General features: G+C 32.7%; 1 protein-coding gene across 3 annotated transcripts in view; it reads left to right on the top strand.

Annotated features, from left to right (window-relative positions):
- Window positions 1–18,391, top strand: part of slc4a5a (solute carrier family 4 member 5a) — a 72,375-nt gene that overhangs the window by 10,582 nt on the left and 43,402 nt on the right. For all 3 annotated transcript variants that reach the window (XM_017356258.4, XM_021476481.3, XM_073952207.1), the window contains exons 2-3: window positions 599–654; window positions 7,416–7,643. In XM_017356258.4, coding sequence (XP_017211747.2) covers window positions 600–654; window positions 7,416–7,643 — 283 coding nt within the window. In that variant the 5' untranslated portion in view covers window position 599. The remainder of the gene's footprint in view (window positions 1–598; window positions 655–7,415; window positions 7,644–18,391) is intronic.

Here is an 18,391-nt window from a genome sequence, read left to right as displayed (position 1 = left end):
ATGCTGAGCACTGTGTATTTAGGTATTCAGTCGATTTCAATCCATCCTTCCTAATTTAAAATAGTATTTTTGTTTCAAATGTAAGGTACAAGTCTCTTCAAAATGCTCAAAACAGTTCAATTACGAGAACAAACGATTTCCAAAACATGTAGTGTTCACTCAAATCAGTTGCACCTTTACAGAAATGTGTCTTGAACATTTGTAAAAGCCCGAGGGCAACTGTGATTTAATTTGTTCTCATTAAAGTAAGTGTATATCAAAATCAAAGCCAGTGAGAAAACACTACTAGCTGAGGAAAGAGACTGGCCTTGCAGAGAGGCTTTAACTCCGGTCGTGTAATTATGTATCTTTCCATCAGTCATTTGTTCTGTTAATTATTTCACCATCGATCTGTGATTGGCAGAGATTCAGCAAAGCAGCTCAATGTGTGCCACTGCCCCGAGTCAAGAGCAAAAGCCATAACCAGAGAGCATCACGCTTCATATATGTTGCAGAAACATATATTTGGTTTGCAGTTATGACATAACCCGTGACAGACTCAAAACAACAAACACATGTTTATAAATAATTCATCATCACCTCATCTGTATTCTCTCAGGATGGACCATGATCGAGGCATGGGAAACAGTCGTTACCGCTATGAGGAGGAGGAGGGTGAGTAGCCTTAGGCATGAAACACACACACACGTTATTTTTAATGATTAATCAGGCAATCAGCATGACATGAGTTTCATGTTGTGCAGTGAGGTTAGTTTAGGACGTTGTTACGGTTAAGGTTGAAGCATGTACAGTAGAGTATGTTGCCCACTGACTGATGTCTTTTTTTTTTTTTGCATTTTTTTGTCACACTTAAATGTTTCTGATCATCATACTATTTTAAATGGTATTCAAAGATAAAACAAGTAAACACATCCTACAGTTTTTTTTATTAAAGTGTTTATGTTAATTATTACCTCTTAATCATAAAATTTAAACACAACTGAATAAAACATAACTGGATTCTGGCTCATCACACCTGATTTAGCCACACCCAAGTCTGATTACTGCAACAACTGGTCACAATCTTAATCTTAATCTTCATCTTAAAGCTACAGTATGTTAACTACTAGGTATTGTACTCCTGGATCAAAACAAAAGCAAGTGCAGGTTGCCAGATTGAGGACAGGGTCAAATTTATATTCTACATAGAAGCAACGGCACATGATAGAAGGAATATTTTCCACAGTAAAAGGAGTTTTTGTCCCAAACAATACCCCGAATTGATATATTAGAAACGGTTTCTATTTCTCACACGTGAACAACAAAAAACTGACAATCACCTCAGGTAAACCTCATGTGCTTTATTCATTGGTAAATGCTAATAATGTGAGTTTGAATGCCACTTTACATGACATTTATTGCCATACTGAAAGCAGCAGCAGATAATTCACCAGAGATCTTGAAAATATAGAACTAAACACATATGAATAATCCAGCATGTACATTTAATAATATTAAAGAGGGTTAATTTTTATTAAATAGATCATACACCCTACCATATCATGAGTGAGAGCATATTCTGTTCTTCTGAATGGTTGTATTTCAATATCTGTCCTGTTTCGTCTGGTGTAAATCACCAGATTGCTATTCACTGCATATTTCGTCACGTAGCCTCTTGCTAGCACACGGGGTTACAATTTAGCCAGCTCACCTTTACATTTGTAATATTATTTGCTAATTTATAACCTCACGTGGAACTGAATCAGCATGTCATTTCGGAGTCTGCTACTGTCCACTGGAGATCATATTTCTGTCACGGACGCATGCTTTCAGAGCCTTTCTAAAAGAAAGAAAGAAACCAACCAACCAACTAACTAACTAACTAACTAACTAACTAACTAACTAACTAACTAACTAACTAACTAACTAACTAACTAACTAACTAACTAACTAACTAACTAACTAACTAACTAACTAACTAACTAACTAACTAACTAACTAACTAACTAACTAACTAACTAACTAACTAACTAACTAACTAACTAACTAACTAACTAACTAACTAACTAACTAACTAACTAACTAACTAACTAACTAACTAACTAACTAACTAACTAACTAACTAACTAACTAACTAACTAACTAACTAACTAACTAACTAACTAACTAACTAACTAACTAACTAACTAACTAACTAACTAACTAACTAACTAACTAACTAACTAACTAACTAACTAACTAACTAACTAACTAACTAACTAACTAACTAACTAACTAACTAACTAACTAACTAACTAACTAACTAACTAACTAACTAACTAACTAACTAACTAACTAACTAACTAACTAACTAACTAACTAACTAACTAACTAACTAACTAACTAACTTAACTGACAGCTTAACTGACATTGGGCAGATTAAAATTACCCAAACAAAGACAGACGTTCCAGCAGGTAACTCACATTTTCAAAGCAGAATATCTGACTTCAGCATTGTTTTTTCAGATAAACAAGTATTGACATGGTTCTTGCATATTTGCAAACATATTATGATGTTTTTATGCTTTAGAAGAGTCAAAAACTTACATACAGCACCTTTAATTTAACATGTTGGCAATCTTTAAAATCTTTGATTTTGTTTTGCAAAAGTCTATACAGGGAGCCTGTTTATATAATGAAAACCCAGACTTTTATAGCTGAGTCAAATATCGTTTCATACGCATTTCTGTAGAGCTATCAATGCAGTAGCCAATTAAATGTTTACAATAGTCACCTCTGAAAGAAAGAGAAGGTTGTTTAGTTGGGTTGTTTGTGAAGTCTAGATATGAATTTGTATTCAGTAATTTTATCAAGGAAATTCATTTTGTTTAAGTATTTGTAATTATATAATGTAATATATATATATATATATATATATATATATATATATATATATATATATATATATATATATATATATATATATATATATATATATATATATATATATATATATATATATATATATGTTTTTTTTTTTGTTTGTACCAAAATCTGCAGCCTGGGTAACCGCAAGTTTTCATAATAGAGCGTATGACCAAATTTCCATGTGTGTCACCATGATGGTGTTTAGCAGTTGTGTGAATGACACTGAGTGCCCTCTACATTTCATTGTTCTACCGTTGCTCTACATATTTATTTCTTTGCTTTTGAATAAGTTGTTTTTGATGAACATTGGTTCATCGTATGACTTTCCCATCCACACATGCTTATGGTTGTGTTTTTGTCTGTGTAACAAAGCTACTTTGTGCTGATATTAGTGCTTCCAAACAGTGGCTTACATCTATAAAAGATTTCATGGACCAACAGGGTTTGTCTGTATAAGCAGATTAGATCATTTCTATAAATATGTTTTATATGCATTCTGTTAATATACAGTACATTAAAAACCATTAGGCCTACTGAAAAATCAATCAATAGCAGTCATCATTTTGCAGCCCAACATTGTGAGGAATTTCTCATTTTAAAATGTCGAATCTTCATAACCGTTCATAATAATTACTATGATAGGATACATTTATGTATACTGCCCCTTAATGGAGTAGCTATCTGACTTTACAATTTTGTAAAGTTAGTAAAAATGTCTCCTTCAGATTTACATTTATTTTGTGCTGTCATCTTTTACTGTGAGCTAAATGTGATACGAACCTGTTAAATAGCCTATGGCTACAACAAAAACTGCAGCAGAAAGAGGCTCATTGTACCCTTTTCTCCTTTTCCTTTCCATTATATTTGTAAGATTTGACAACCCCCAATCAGGAACCTAAGTGTCACACATATCTTGTCATTTCGCTATTTGAAAGAGTTAGAAAAGGCAACATTATGTTCACATTATGTTCAACTAAGGGAAAATATTATTACTGTGCAACAGCTAAAAATGTTTTTCACATTACTGCTCTTCAAATTTGCCTGATAGTTTTTTCCCCTTCATTTCACACCTAACATATGTTTTGATGAGGGATAATTATGGGTATGACATGAAATTACACAAGCAACAGTGTTCGCCGAGGGAGAAAATTATGGATGTTTTATTTATGTAACTGTTTTATATTGTTATCAGTTGTTAAATGTAGTTTTCAGCAGTCATACTAATCAAATATTCTGATCATTTCAGTTATCATTAATAATTCTATAATATTCAGCAATCTAATAATTCTGATAATTGACCAAACATTCTAATGACTATACTAATATGTGAGTTATATATATTTATTCATACAACATCTTTTTCTGGTTCTCTAATCTTATTGGCTGATAGCTGTGCAATATTCTACAATAACAGCACTCATACAGCTTCCTCACCCTTGTGTTACTCCGCCTACACAGAAAGACAGCAGATCAATAAACTTACTACAGTTTTGACAAATATTGTTGCTGTTGGACAACATAATCAGTGTTGGAGAGTAACTAATTACATGTAACGGTGTTATGTCATTTAATTACATAATAAATGTAACTGTAATTCATTACAGTTACTGAGAAAAAAATGTGTAATTAAATTATAGTTACTTATGAAAATGTTAAAGATTACAAACGGGGTTACATCTAAAAAATTGTCTTTAAAAATCTGGGATATGTTGAATAATATTCATTTATTCACGGGCGAGGCAGTGGTGCAGTAGGTAGTGCTGTCGCCTCACAGCAAGAAGGTCGCTGGGTCGCTGATTTGAACCTCGGCTCAGTTGGCGTTTCTGTGTGTAGTTTGCATGTTCTCCCTGCCTTCCCGTGGGTTTCCTCCGGGTGCTCCGGTTTCCCCCACAGTCCAAAGACAAGTGGTACAGGTGAATTGGGTAGGCTAAATTGTCCATAGTGTATGAGTGTGTGTGTGCGAATGTGTGTGTGGATGTTTCCCAGAGATAGGTTGCGGCTGGAAGGGCATCCGCTGCGTAAAAACTTGCTGGATAAGTTGGCGGTTCATTCCGCTGTGGCGACCCCGGATTAATAAAGGGACTAAGCCGACAAGAAAATTAATGAATGAATAATTTATTGATTTGCTTGTTTTTTAGATGCTCAAACCCTTCTGCTAAGGGTATCATTAAAGTGGTGCTATTCTGCTATAACTACATTTCTCCGTAGCATCAATACTTTCTAAATAAAATAGCTTTTCAGTAGTAACGTTTTTTTAGTCAAGTAGCGCAGTAGCGTCCACACAAGCTACATTTACAGATCGAGAATCAATAAGTGATGGCATAAGTGATTCACAGAGCTGTGAGGCCGGTGTGTAGCCGATGAAAGTAAATCTATATGATTGTAAGAATGATGACTACCAGTTTTTCTGCGGTCGACAACATACTTTTTGGTGCATTACTGCCACCTCTTGCTCTGGTCCCCAGCCAAGGCTAACACGAGAAATTTGCTTCATGGAAAGATAACTGAGGGAGAGGATTTTATTAATCAAGAATTGTAAATAAGTAAAAAGCTTATTCCTAAATATTTCCCATGACTGTAAATTACTATAATATTTAAAATGTGTAACTGTGTTTTTAACACCTGGTTTTAGAACACCTGGTTTTAGTACAGCATATAAATTACAGTAAATAATTCAACTGAACAATTCTGCTTCATATTTTTCATTGACAGTTTTATTGATTTTTTTTTTATAATGTCTGGTTTTGTGGTGGCTGTACTTTAAAATTAAATTGATATAATCTTAATTCAATAATGAAAGCTTTTGAAAACAGTGCTACTGTAAGGTCACACCTGCTTGATATAAATGCTTCAAATGATTTAGCCGGAAATATCCATTAGAAACTTAAAAGTAATCAAAAAGTAATCAGATGTTAACAGTTACTTTACTTTTATAAAGTAATTAAAAGGGTACACTAATTACATTTTAAATAGGGTAATTTGTAATCTGTAGTCTATTACATTTCCAAAGTAACCTCCTCAACACTGAACATAATGTACTTTTGAGGGTTTTTTTAGGTGAGAATGTAGTTGTTTAGATTGAGATTATTTCAGACATTCAGCACATCGGCAGTCACTAGATTGTCATTGAGCAGAGCAAAGAGGGTTGACTTTCCGTCACAAGATGGCGACAGAGACTGCATAATACGTCCTTAGGAGAGAGAAAACTAAGCGAAAAAAATCTAATTACAGCCTATCAAATCATTCTAAAACTGATAAGTGATGCTGTAAGTTTATCTCTCTCTTTTGTATGTTGTTGTGCTGTATTTATACCATAGTAAACTAGTAGTGTTTGCTTTGCTTTGGCTTTTTTGAGATTAATTATTGTGATCTCCCGATTGCAACAGAGAAATGCTGGGAAATCTCTCTAGACTGATGGCATTTCATGCCGTTTAGCCTTATATTCTGAAAACATGAGCAAAATCACATGTTTTGTCATCACTTTAGACATTACGTTCATCATTCAAATGCTAGCTCTAAAGGGCCGTTGGTGAATTAGTAAAGGATTCTGCTGTTTTGACATCAGCTGCAGATTTGAAGGAATGGCAGAAGAAAGTAGTTCCTCATACTAAAAGACTATGAGACTCTCTGTGTTTCAGTTTCTTTTTTATACACACGATTATGCTGTCGAACTGTTGTATGAACACAATATCACTCTCGTGGGGGTGTGATATGGCTTTATATCATCACTACTAAGGCACAAGGCCGAATCGCACTGCTACTTATGAGATATATTATAGTTATATTTCTATATGACTATACATGAGTTGTTTTTAGCAACATTAGTCTTTCTAATCATTATAGTAGCATTATAAATTAAGCAATAAATTAAGCTATACAAATTGCATATGTTTATGATTATAAATATACAAGTTGTTCATGGGAAACATACTTCTAAGTAGTACTATTGAAACAAGTTTTAAGATTAAAAATGTTGATATTTTTGAAGAAACAATGAGTTTATATAAAGTATAAGATTGCTTATTTCTTTTTAAAGTAAACTTTCTAGCTGTATGGTTTTTAGCATTTGAAATGTTAAACAAACCCTTCAAAAGTTTAGTCTTTGTTTTTATTATGCTATTATTATAAATGAACCTATAAAATAATCCATAAAAATTTTATAATTTATTGTTAGATCAATGGTTGCATTGCTCTTTTGATTTAATGAATAATAGATCGAGAGACTAAACTTAAACAAGGTGTTTTGCTCAAGGTTAGACATTTTCTTGTAGTAATTATCTGTCCTTTGGCAGAACTGGCAAAATTATTGCAAATAAATAGACTATTTATTGATCCTGCAGAGTGTCAATATCGACAACTACTCTGTCAATGGTAAAGCCGGATCATGCCACTTTGGTCTTGATCGTGTTTGCTTGAAAGAGCAGAACATTTTCTATGGAGCATGAAATTGCTTTCCAAAATCAATGCCATCCAAGGCATGGAACAATATGTTGTCAAGCTTCTCAAAAAATCTGTTCTTCCTCCCACAGACCATCAGTCCATCTACATTGGTGTGCCAGTGCCTCGCGGTTACCGTCGCAAACGCAGACGGAGACGTTCATCCATGTCAAGTCGTGATGCAGATGTAGATCGAAGACTTCGACATGATCATCACAGACATGAACACTACGAATGTGATGACAGAGACCGCTATGATCTGGAGGCGGGAGGCCTGGATCAAGCAGAACACAACTTGCCACCAGACATCAACAGAACCAGTGAGTGTTTTATCGGCTACAAAATAAGGATTCACATTAATTCCATTCACACATGCGTTATTTATAAACTGAGCTGGGTAGATTACTTGTGAATTCGAATCAGTTACAGATTACATATGACATGACGAAATATGGAATCAGTTATCTAATCTCTTACATTAGATAAACTTTAACTCTGAAATCTGGACTATACTAGATCTGCTAAGCTGCTTTGACGATCTACATAAAAGCGCTATATAAATAAACATGAATTGAATTGTGCATTTATGGTTTTGTAATTGGTTTATTTTGGATTACATTTAGATTACTTTTGTGAAAACCATTGTTTGATGTCCCGCATAGATGTAGTGTAACCTTGTGCTATTTTGACAGATACAAAGAAAAATATTTTCCATTCTTTATCACCAAGAAGTACCTCAACGGCTTCTTTTGAAAATGCAATGTATGGTCAGTATCACAATACTAACACTAATATACCTTGCTGATAGCGACACTGAATACACCACGAAACCAAATCGAAACCAAATCACATCTTATGATTTTGAGGTGTATTCTGAAAAACATTCAGCAAAAACAATCCATTTTGACATGCTACTTTGGCACGTACAAAGAAAGATATTTTTTTAAAGTGGTTTTTAAAGACCTATTGAGCAAAAAACACTTTTATAAGGGGTTTAAACACAGTTGTGTGCTAACAGTGTGTGAATATAACAAGTGTCTAATAGTAAAAAAATATTAATCTTACTTTTTATAATCACACTTAAACCTAATCGCAATTCTATTTTTGTACCCCTACCCCTTCCCCTTGGCCCTTGAAACAGAGTGTAAAGGGGGAGGGCTTCAAATTATACCCCTAAAAAATGGGACAGCATTACAACACCCTTACACGTCATCATACTATTGATATCAGCATTTAAAGGTCACTTTAAGCCAGGGGTCTCAAACTCAAATTAGCCAGGGTCCATTTTAGTGACTGACAAACAATATGAGGGCTGTTGTAACTTCCAGGGTGCGATGCTTATGTTCGCATTGGTGTGGCGACTGTACAGTAGGTGGCCTGCGGGCCAGCAGTTTGAGACCCCTGCTTTAAGCTGTATAGAAATGTCTTAAAAAATATGTAGTCAAATATTATTTACTGTCATCATATCAAAGACAAAATAAATCAGATATTAGAGATGAGTTATTAAAACTATTATGTTTAGAAATGTGTTGAAAAAATCTCTCCGTTAAACAGAAATTAGGGGAAAAAATAAATAGAGAGGATAATAATTCAGGGGATTTAATAACTCTGACTTCAACATACTCTAGGTACATCAGAGGCTTATATTACATCTTTTAAAAGGGACATAATATGTCATATTTAATACTTGAACCTTGCTTGTAGTAATCTTATGATTTTAAGTTGATTGTAAATGTATTTGAAACAATTTAATTTAGAGAAAAACAAATAAAAACATTATAGTACAACATGACATTCACAGCAATATAAAAACCAATGGTCACACTTCACTTTACAATAAGGTTCATTAGTTAATGTTAATTAATGCATTTACTAATGGGATTAAACAATGAACAATACATTTACTACTGTATTTGTTCATGTTAGTTAACGTTAGTTAATGAAAATACAGTAGTTCATTGTTAGTTCATGTTAACTCATGGTGCATTAACTAATGTTAACAAGCATAGACTTGGATGTTAATAATGCATTAGTAAATGTTCAATAATGATTAATAAATTCTGTACATGTGTTGTTCATGATAGTGGTTCAAATGAATGAATTAACCAATGAACCTTATTGTAAAGTGCTACCAAACCAATAGAAGTGCATATGACAGATTCAGTGACGAACATTAAATCAACATGTAAATGCAAAGAATCACAAACATATTTAAGCATTGGGTTTATTATGAACAAAATATAAACTTAAAAAAATTGGAGAGTCAATAAATTGTGAACAACTTACAGCCAATGTATAAATAATATTAATAAAACTGAAGTCTAATTGCAAGAATAAAAAAAAAAAAAACTCCAATTACATGTACTTGATTTTTGTAATCTGATTACTTAATGCAAATTACATGTAATCTACTACTACCAAACTTTGTTTGAAAAGCATGTCATGATTCACTTTTGCCATATGATTGAAAAGGATGATAAGATTTGATTTAAGAATATATAACATACTTTTTTAATGCCATTATGGTGACCCTAAAAACTAGTGGTGGGCATCCATTCAGATGTTCTTATTTAGCAAGCTCTATTGCTAATGCTATTAATATTTCTAAAAATGGTCAGTGGATTTTATTTAATGTTGTGCATGGGTACATTAAAGCAGAACCAACACATATGTGAAATAAATAGTCATTATGTGTATATATATATATATATATATATATATATATATATATATATATATATATATATATATATATATATATATATATATATATATATATATATATATATATATATAAATATTAAAATGTTTTATCAAATATACATAAATATAAAAAAGTATGAATATATTCAGCCAAAAGCAGTGAATGTTTTTTTTTCTTTGTTGTTTGATTAATATTAACAGTATAAAAATACTATTAGACTGCTTTGACTTTAAGACCTAGTACGCAGAAAATGTCTCTGAACTGCCTTTAATTAGACATGTTAGACTCTTGACATGAAAACACAAAAAGATGGGCACTTTGACAAATAAGTGACCCTCTCTTTTTTAATGACTCTCCAAAAACGTCCTGCTCTTTCAAGTGTCTGTGTTTCCTTGCTAAACAAATATGTTTACATGTTATCATATCTTACTCAACCCTACTGTGATTTCCCACACTAAAACAGAATATAGAAATATAGATGACTTTTGATAATCAATATCCCCTCTACAAAAATAATCCATTGATAAATCTATTTATTTGTGATAATATAAAAAAAAAGTGAGACTCTATATCATACCAAATCGAGAGGTCTCTGCAGAGCAACATATCCAAGGAAATGTATCTTGAAGTGAGAATGCAAATGGAAGAGGACTATAGGGAGCAATACCACCATATATTTCTGTTTGCGTGTGTGAAATGGAGTTGCACTCAGTTTATGGGATTTATACCCCACATCCTCAATCTCAATATCATGCTGTGCCGAGAGTCGTCACTGCACAATAGAAGACCATGAAAAACAATTATGCTGATGCGTCTCTTAAAGCTTGAGAATAAACAGCCTACGCTGCATCAAAGTTTTGCATTCAGAAACAGTGAAAGAAACAAACATTCAGAGAAAATGCACTTTCATTTATTACTTTTATATGCTAGATTAGCACTCTAAAGATATGTGTGTTTGTGGAGCATAAAATTAATAGATTTTAAGTGAACTTCATACGGGCATTTAAGTGTTCTATGAGTTTTAAGTCTGTTCGATTTTTAATGACTTCTCCATAAAATATTATTAATTAAGTTTTACTTTTTCATACAATTCTATTATTAGGATATTTAATTAGATTTCAGTCATAGTTTTTAGCAGCTTTAGTATATTTCATATTTGGTATAGTACTATTTTGTTTTAGTATATATATATATAAATATATATATATATATATTTCAGCTGTCAATTGCCAGTAATGTATTATTATTATTTAGTAGTAATAGTAGTAGTCATCGTCATCGTAGTCGTATTATTATTATTATTAATATTATTAGTGGTAATCGTAGTCATTGTCATTGTCGTATTATTATTATTATTATTATTAGTAGTAGTAGTAGTAGTAGTAGTACTAGTCACAGTCTGCATCATAGTAGTAATAGTTGCATTTTTATTATTTTTATTTTAGTGGTAGTCGTTGTGGTAGTCATAGTTGTCGTCGTAGTATTATTATTTTTATTAGTAGTAGTAGTAGTAATGGTAGTCGTTGTTGTTGTCATATTATTATTATTATTATTATTATTTGTAGTAGTTGCCGTTGTCGTAGACGTATTATTATTATTATTATTATTATTATTAATACTAGAAGTAGTACTAATCGTAGTGTGCGTCGTTGTAGTAATAGTCTTATTATTATTATTAATAGTAATAATAATAATAATATTAAAGTCATTGTCATACTATTATTATTATTAGTCGTAGTAGTAGTGGTAGTCGTCATCGTAGTAGAAGTCTTATTATTATTTATATTATTAGTAGTCGTAGTTGTCATAGTCGTATTATTATTATTATTATTAGTTGTGGTAGTATTAGTCGTCGTAGCAGTTGTATTATTAGTTCTATTATTATTATTATTATTAGTATTAGTAGTAGTAGTAGTAGTAGTGGTGATCGTTGTAGTAGTAGTTGTATTACTATTATTAATATTTTTATTAGTTGTAGTTGTCATTGTCAAAGTCGTAGTAGTCTTATTATTACTATTATTATTATTATTATTATTATTAGTAGTAGTAGTAGTAGTTGTAGTAGTAGCAGTCATAGTATTTTTATTATTATTATTAGTGTTAGTAGTAGTCGTGGTAGCCATATAATTATTATTATTATTATTAGTAGTAGTAGTAGTTGTAGTATTACTATTATTATTATTATTATTATTAGTGGTATTGTTTTTATCATTATTATTAGTTTTTTAACAAGAACAATAATTCACTGATGATAAAAAATTGCCAGTAGATGATATGGTTCTATGTTTTATTATTGTAATTTCATTATTATTATAAGCTATTATTATCATTTTTCCCTATAACCTTTTTGATTTGCCATTTGAAATCCTCCATTCTAAAAACGATAGGAGATTCCTGAGGGAATCCACTGTAAATTAACCTTCCTGTCATGGCCATGCAGCTAAAAACATCCCACTGTTACACCTCTAAAGCCTGACATGAGCTAAAAAAGGCCATAACCTCTTTTACTGCTGACATGGAACTCGATGTTATTGATCTTTCCTGTCCTAACTTACAGCTGTGAGTAATTACACTTCACCTCTCTGCTGCTTCAGCAGACGTTCCGCCATCTGCAACAATAAATATTTAAAATTGTGTTGAAACCGAAGCAATGACAGATTCTTTTATTTCATATTGTGACGTTTATCCCAATATAATATGTTTTTGAAAATGTAGGTCATGGTTCATTTCTCTGGTCTTTGATATATAGGATGAGAGCATAAATAGAGGTAATACTTTATTCCAACTGTCCTCTTGAGATATTCAGATGACTACCATTTACTCTGGAACTACATGTCAGCTAACTCAGTGAAATGTTTAAGCTGGTCTTAACAGCACTCATCAATGTCAAAATGTTGACGCTTAAGTTTTTAATATTGAGTGTAAATGAAGATGGAGGCAGCTATATATTTAACATTTCTGACCTATTTGTGATGTAAATTTAAAATAATCAACAGTAATATCCTGTGATGGACTTTGATTAGATTATGCCATTGTGAAGGGAAAGTATTGAATATATCATTCAGGTGATTAAATAAATAATCATGACACGATTATTCAAAGCATGGAGTTTCAAAATGTTATGTACAAATTCACTCTTATTTATGTTTTAATATCCAAATATGTGTATGAATTATCATAAATATACATGATAAACAGCCGATTCCAATGTTATCACTCTATTGAATGGCTGTTATTAATGGTTATCAGCTGATAGATATAGGCCAGTAGGGGCCTTCTCCACCCACTTAACCCACTCAAAAGGCTGTTATCATCTATCCACATGGTTTATCAGCTATAGATCACATACGGCTGTGGATTGAAGTAAACGAGAATTATTTATATTATTTATTACATTTCCCATTTATTGTATTTTATTAACGTCTACCCCCCACCCCAACCCTAAACTCAACCGTCAGAGTAATGTAAGAACAGATCTGCATCTGGAGTCTTCTCATTTAGTATAGCTGATTAATCAAGTTGTTGGATGATAACAGCATTCTGAGCCAACCAACAGGCGCAGAAGGCTCCAATTGGCACATATCTATCAGCTCATAACCACTAAGAACGCCTATTCAACCGAGTGAGAACATTCAAATGCACCAAATGTATATACATACATATATGCATACTAGTATACAGTATATCATCCACCACATACCATATTTTACACATTTAATCTATGCAAATAATACAATAATTAATGTTCACTTTTACTTCAGATTTTATTGCTAAATGCATTAATGGTGTTTTTTATGTTTGGGTTTTATTCTTTAATTTATTTAGGCACCTTCATGTTACTGAATTATGATAACTGAAGTGTCTCAGTACAATTTGCATGTTTGCCTCTTGCCCTTTTATTAGAAGTCATATTTCTCTGTCAACATTATTCTCTGTTTAGTCAAAGTAACGGTTCATGCATAAAAGAAAATTATACTATAATTTACTCACCCTTAAGCCATCCATGATATAATTGCTTTTCTTCTTTTAGATGAGCATAATCAGAGTCATATTTTATGAGATCTTGTGCTTTTCTAGCTTTGTAATTGCAGTGTGTTTTTGAACCTCCAAAAAGCACATTCACCCATCATAAAAGTTAGCCATGAAACTCCAGTGGATTAATGAATGCCTTTAAAGTGAAGTATGTATTAATAGGAGGTAGTCTTTGTACATGCTTCCTTTTACACATGTAATAAACTGGAAGTTGACATTTTTAAAGGCACAACATGTAATTTTTGCTGCTACATGACATATTGAAAACAATAATTATGATGCCAGCATGTAATCATTGATCATGAAATCAGTCAGATAAGACTTGAATGAGGAAATGAATAAAAGTTTTGTAAACATTGTGATTTGATCATTTAAATATACACGAATTAACAACAGGCTAAATTACTGTGCATTGAGCTCTTTTTATTTGTCAAGCTAAATTGTGTCATAACACATTATATGGTCAAAATAATCATAGAAATACATTATCGTGTTAAAATATGATGCTATGTATCAGCTCAGTGGCATAACTTTGCATATCGCAGACAGCCTCATCAGCATCTTTATCATAAACAGGTATCCCAGAAACTCATCCATCTAATTAAACATCCACAGGATTGACATCAGTAGCTGGTATACGTTTGTTTTGATCTCACTACCTCTTGGATACTTAAGTTTTCAGCTTCTTTTGTCTTGAAAACTTTGTAAATTGCCCTTTTAAATGATGTTCATTTTTTATGTTTTATGAGTTATTTTTGGCAACACAAGCTGCAGCTAATGATAATGAAGGAGCTGCTTGCTAGACGCTACAATTAGTGTCTGCATTTATTCAATACTCAGATATTATTCCATGCCAAGGGTAAAACTAAAGATTTCTCTGAAGTTAAACATCGTTGAAAACTTTTGTGATAATGTCAGTAATGAGCAAAAGGTATAAGACTGCTTTGGTGTTTTTTTAGTAATGGAAAAAAAAATAGTGTAACGACTTTAAAGGTGTAGTTTACTCAAAAATGACCATTTATTTTCCATTTACTAACCCACAAGTGATTCCAAAACTTTTTATTGTTTTTGTTTTAAAGTCATAATATATAAGACATGCCACAACAGAAAGGACATATTCAACATATAAGGATATTCAAAATAATGTCATAAAGAAGCATGTTATCATTGGATTTTTTTTTTTTTATTAAACTCCACAGAATTGAGATTTGATCATTTAAATTGACACGAATGTAATTTATTTCCAATTTACAATTTTCTCACTTTCAAGTGGTTCCAAACCTTTATGAATTTTTTTTTGTCTGTTCTTTTAAAACACAGAAGACAATATCTTGAAAATGTAGCACGCCAGATGCTGATGAAGCGTCAAGCGTGAGTGTGTTACATGTTAGTCAGTGCAAAGATGTGAATAGAAGAATGAGCAAATAAAGTGCCGCGTATTGAGTAAATCGCTTGAGTTGGAAAACCTGAACTTCAGCTGACATTTGTGTCGCGTTAACCAATCAGGAGCCTTCTTTTGTAGGGATGTGATTATGATGTAATCCCTGTTGTTGGTGTCCCGAGGGAAAACCCTTTTGCCGACACCAGACAACAGTTCATCAAACTGGGCTCAGCTCAGTCGGAAGCACCGCTGAAAGCTTCCATCATAGTTTCTGGAGGATTTTAGTATAGTATAATATATTTCTGGAGGAGTTTATGAGCTCACAGAGCTATGAGCACCTCTGAAAGAATCTAGTGGACTCAGACACGGCTCCAAATGAATCAACGCTGTTTATCAGCCTTCATAAAGCACATAAACACAGCTATTCTCTCAATAAAATCCATGTTAGCCATTTAGCAACGAGGCTAAAATCACGGGGTGGACAGAAGCCCCGCATATTACACGAATCCTATTGTGAAGTGAATTTGACTTGCGAATGAAGCAGATTTGTCGTGTGAATAAAGTGAGTGAACTCAAAATGTTCAAGCGTCTATTTATGTGCAAATAGAGTGATTTATTTGCATGTTACTTGTCTGGTGTGAACACAGCAGAACGGCTTACGCCGTTTTGGGGCCCATCAGAATCCCGCCCATCTACACCCCAACACTCCTGATTTTCACTTTTTTCTGTAGACAACCCTTTTCCAGCTCTTCACTTTCGTATACGAAAGAATATTTGCACCAACCCACCCCTGCCCCCCCTGCTCTTCACTTTTGTCCATGACCCCTGCCCCGCCAGCTTTTCACTTTTGTCCACAGCAATCACCCACCCCCTTCCCCTGCTCCTTGACATCAACAAAATGTGGTCATGGGGCCCATACCGATGTGGTGAAAAATCGAGTCCGCTTAGGACCCCAATGAATCGTCTGCGTTGAATGCCTGATCAAAAGTGCTTTTTATATTCAATTCCCAGTCTTGAGATTTTAACAAGACTAATCATATTAGTAACAATATTATTGGTAACTACAAGTTAAAGACATACATAGTTAAAATAATTGAAACGTTTGTAAACATATAATGATTTCTTTTTGATATTTTATGTATTTATATTTAACATTATTTACATGAGTGGAAGCACGTTGCAGGCTAAAATAAAAGCACCAAAAAGCAATTGTCCATGCTTCAACACATGCCTTTAGTTGTATATCAGTATACAAAATACATAATTTAAAATAGTTTTGTCATTATAATGCTATTTTAAATTACATAAATTTAAAGGAAATTTTCGCATTTATATGTATATATACCATCAGGTGCTACAAACTATACCTATTACAACTCCAGTGAACCAATAGGATCACCCAGGGTAGGTGGTCCCAATTGTCAGGGGAGGACTCGATTTCTCATGACACCAGCCAGCGGCGCCGCTGCATGTAACATCCATAGTAGGAAAAATTAATAGTATAGAACAGGGGCGTTGCTAGGGTCGAAAGGGATAAGGGGCTTAGCCCCAAAGAAGTTGTATGTCTGATAATATGACAGTATGTCTGATAATATTTCACCTATGTCTGATAATATTTTATTTTTGAAGAAAGTCTTATTTGTTTTATTTCAGCTAGAATAAAAGCAGTTTTACATTTAAAAAAAAACATTTTAGGGTCAAAATTATCAGCCCCTTTAAGATATATTTTTTCCTATAGTCTACAGAACAAACCATCGCTATACAATAACTTGCCTAATTACCCTACCCTGCCTTTAAATGTCACTTTAAGCTATATAGAAGTGTCTTAAAAAATGTCTAGTCAAATATTATTTACTGTAATCATGGCAAAGATCAAATTAATCAGTTATTAGAGTTGAGTTATTAACACTAATATGATTAGAAATGTGCTAAAAAAAATCTTCTCTCCGTTAAACAGAATTTGGGGAAAAAAAATAAACGGGGGCTAATAATTCAGACCTCAACTGTGTGTGTTCTTCCAACCATTTAAGGTACTTTCATGAGAAAGTCAATTTAAATTTTGATGCTAACTGACAGCATGTTACATTAGAATATAGCTATACAATAAAAAGCTAGATGCATAAACTCACTGTGATTTAACTATTACAGAATCAGATGTGACTTGCTATATTCTATAAATATGCCTATCTATATCATATCTAGAAAACTAGTACAATTTACGTTTTTTTTGACTAACTCGCATGTATTTACATTGATATGATGCACATTTTACTGATTATAGTTATTTTATTTCACCAAAACTACACACATTTTATACTGTGAAAACAAATAAGCTTCATCAGTAGTTAAAACTATTCAGTTTCGCGAAAGAGTTGTAATATTACCTCATTAGCTTCAGCTTCTCAAAATAATGAATCAATGAAGTGCAGTGGCGGGATTTTTTAACACCATGTGACAACAGAGCCACTCCCACCTGCCGGTAGAAACAGGTACTGCTAAACAGCTGACGATTTAATTACCCGACACAAACGCTGCGTTAAGTGGAATGTTTGTGATGTATGTGGTAATTTTCAGTACTTAGATAACAAAAATAAATGTTATACAACATATTTTTATTTAAGTGCAACATATTCCAAGAGATCAGGGGCTTTTGACAATACATCAGGGGCTTAAGCCCCCAAAGCCCCCCTGCAACGCCACTGGTATAGAAGTCAATGGTTACAGGTTTCCAGCTTTCTTCAAAGTATCTTCTTTTTTTGTTAAACAAAAGAAAGAAAAAGCACATTTGGAACCATCTGAATAAATGATGACAGAATTTACAATTTGAGTGAACTACCCCCTAAATAAAGATTGAATTTTATTATGCAAATTCTCTCTCTCTCTCTCTCTCTCTCTCTCTCTCTCTCTCTCTCTCTCTCTCTCTCATATATATATATATATATATATATATA

This window comes from Danio rerio, chromosome 5, assembly GCF_049306965.1.
Source record: "Danio rerio strain Tuebingen ecotype United States chromosome 5, GRCz12tu, whole genome shotgun sequence".
In the NCBI taxonomy this organism is placed as follows: domain Eukaryota; kingdom Metazoa; phylum Chordata; class Actinopteri; order Cypriniformes; family Danionidae; genus Danio; species Danio rerio.
Note: the sequence above shows the minus strand (reverse complement) of the source record. Positions and strands in the feature narration are given on the sequence as shown.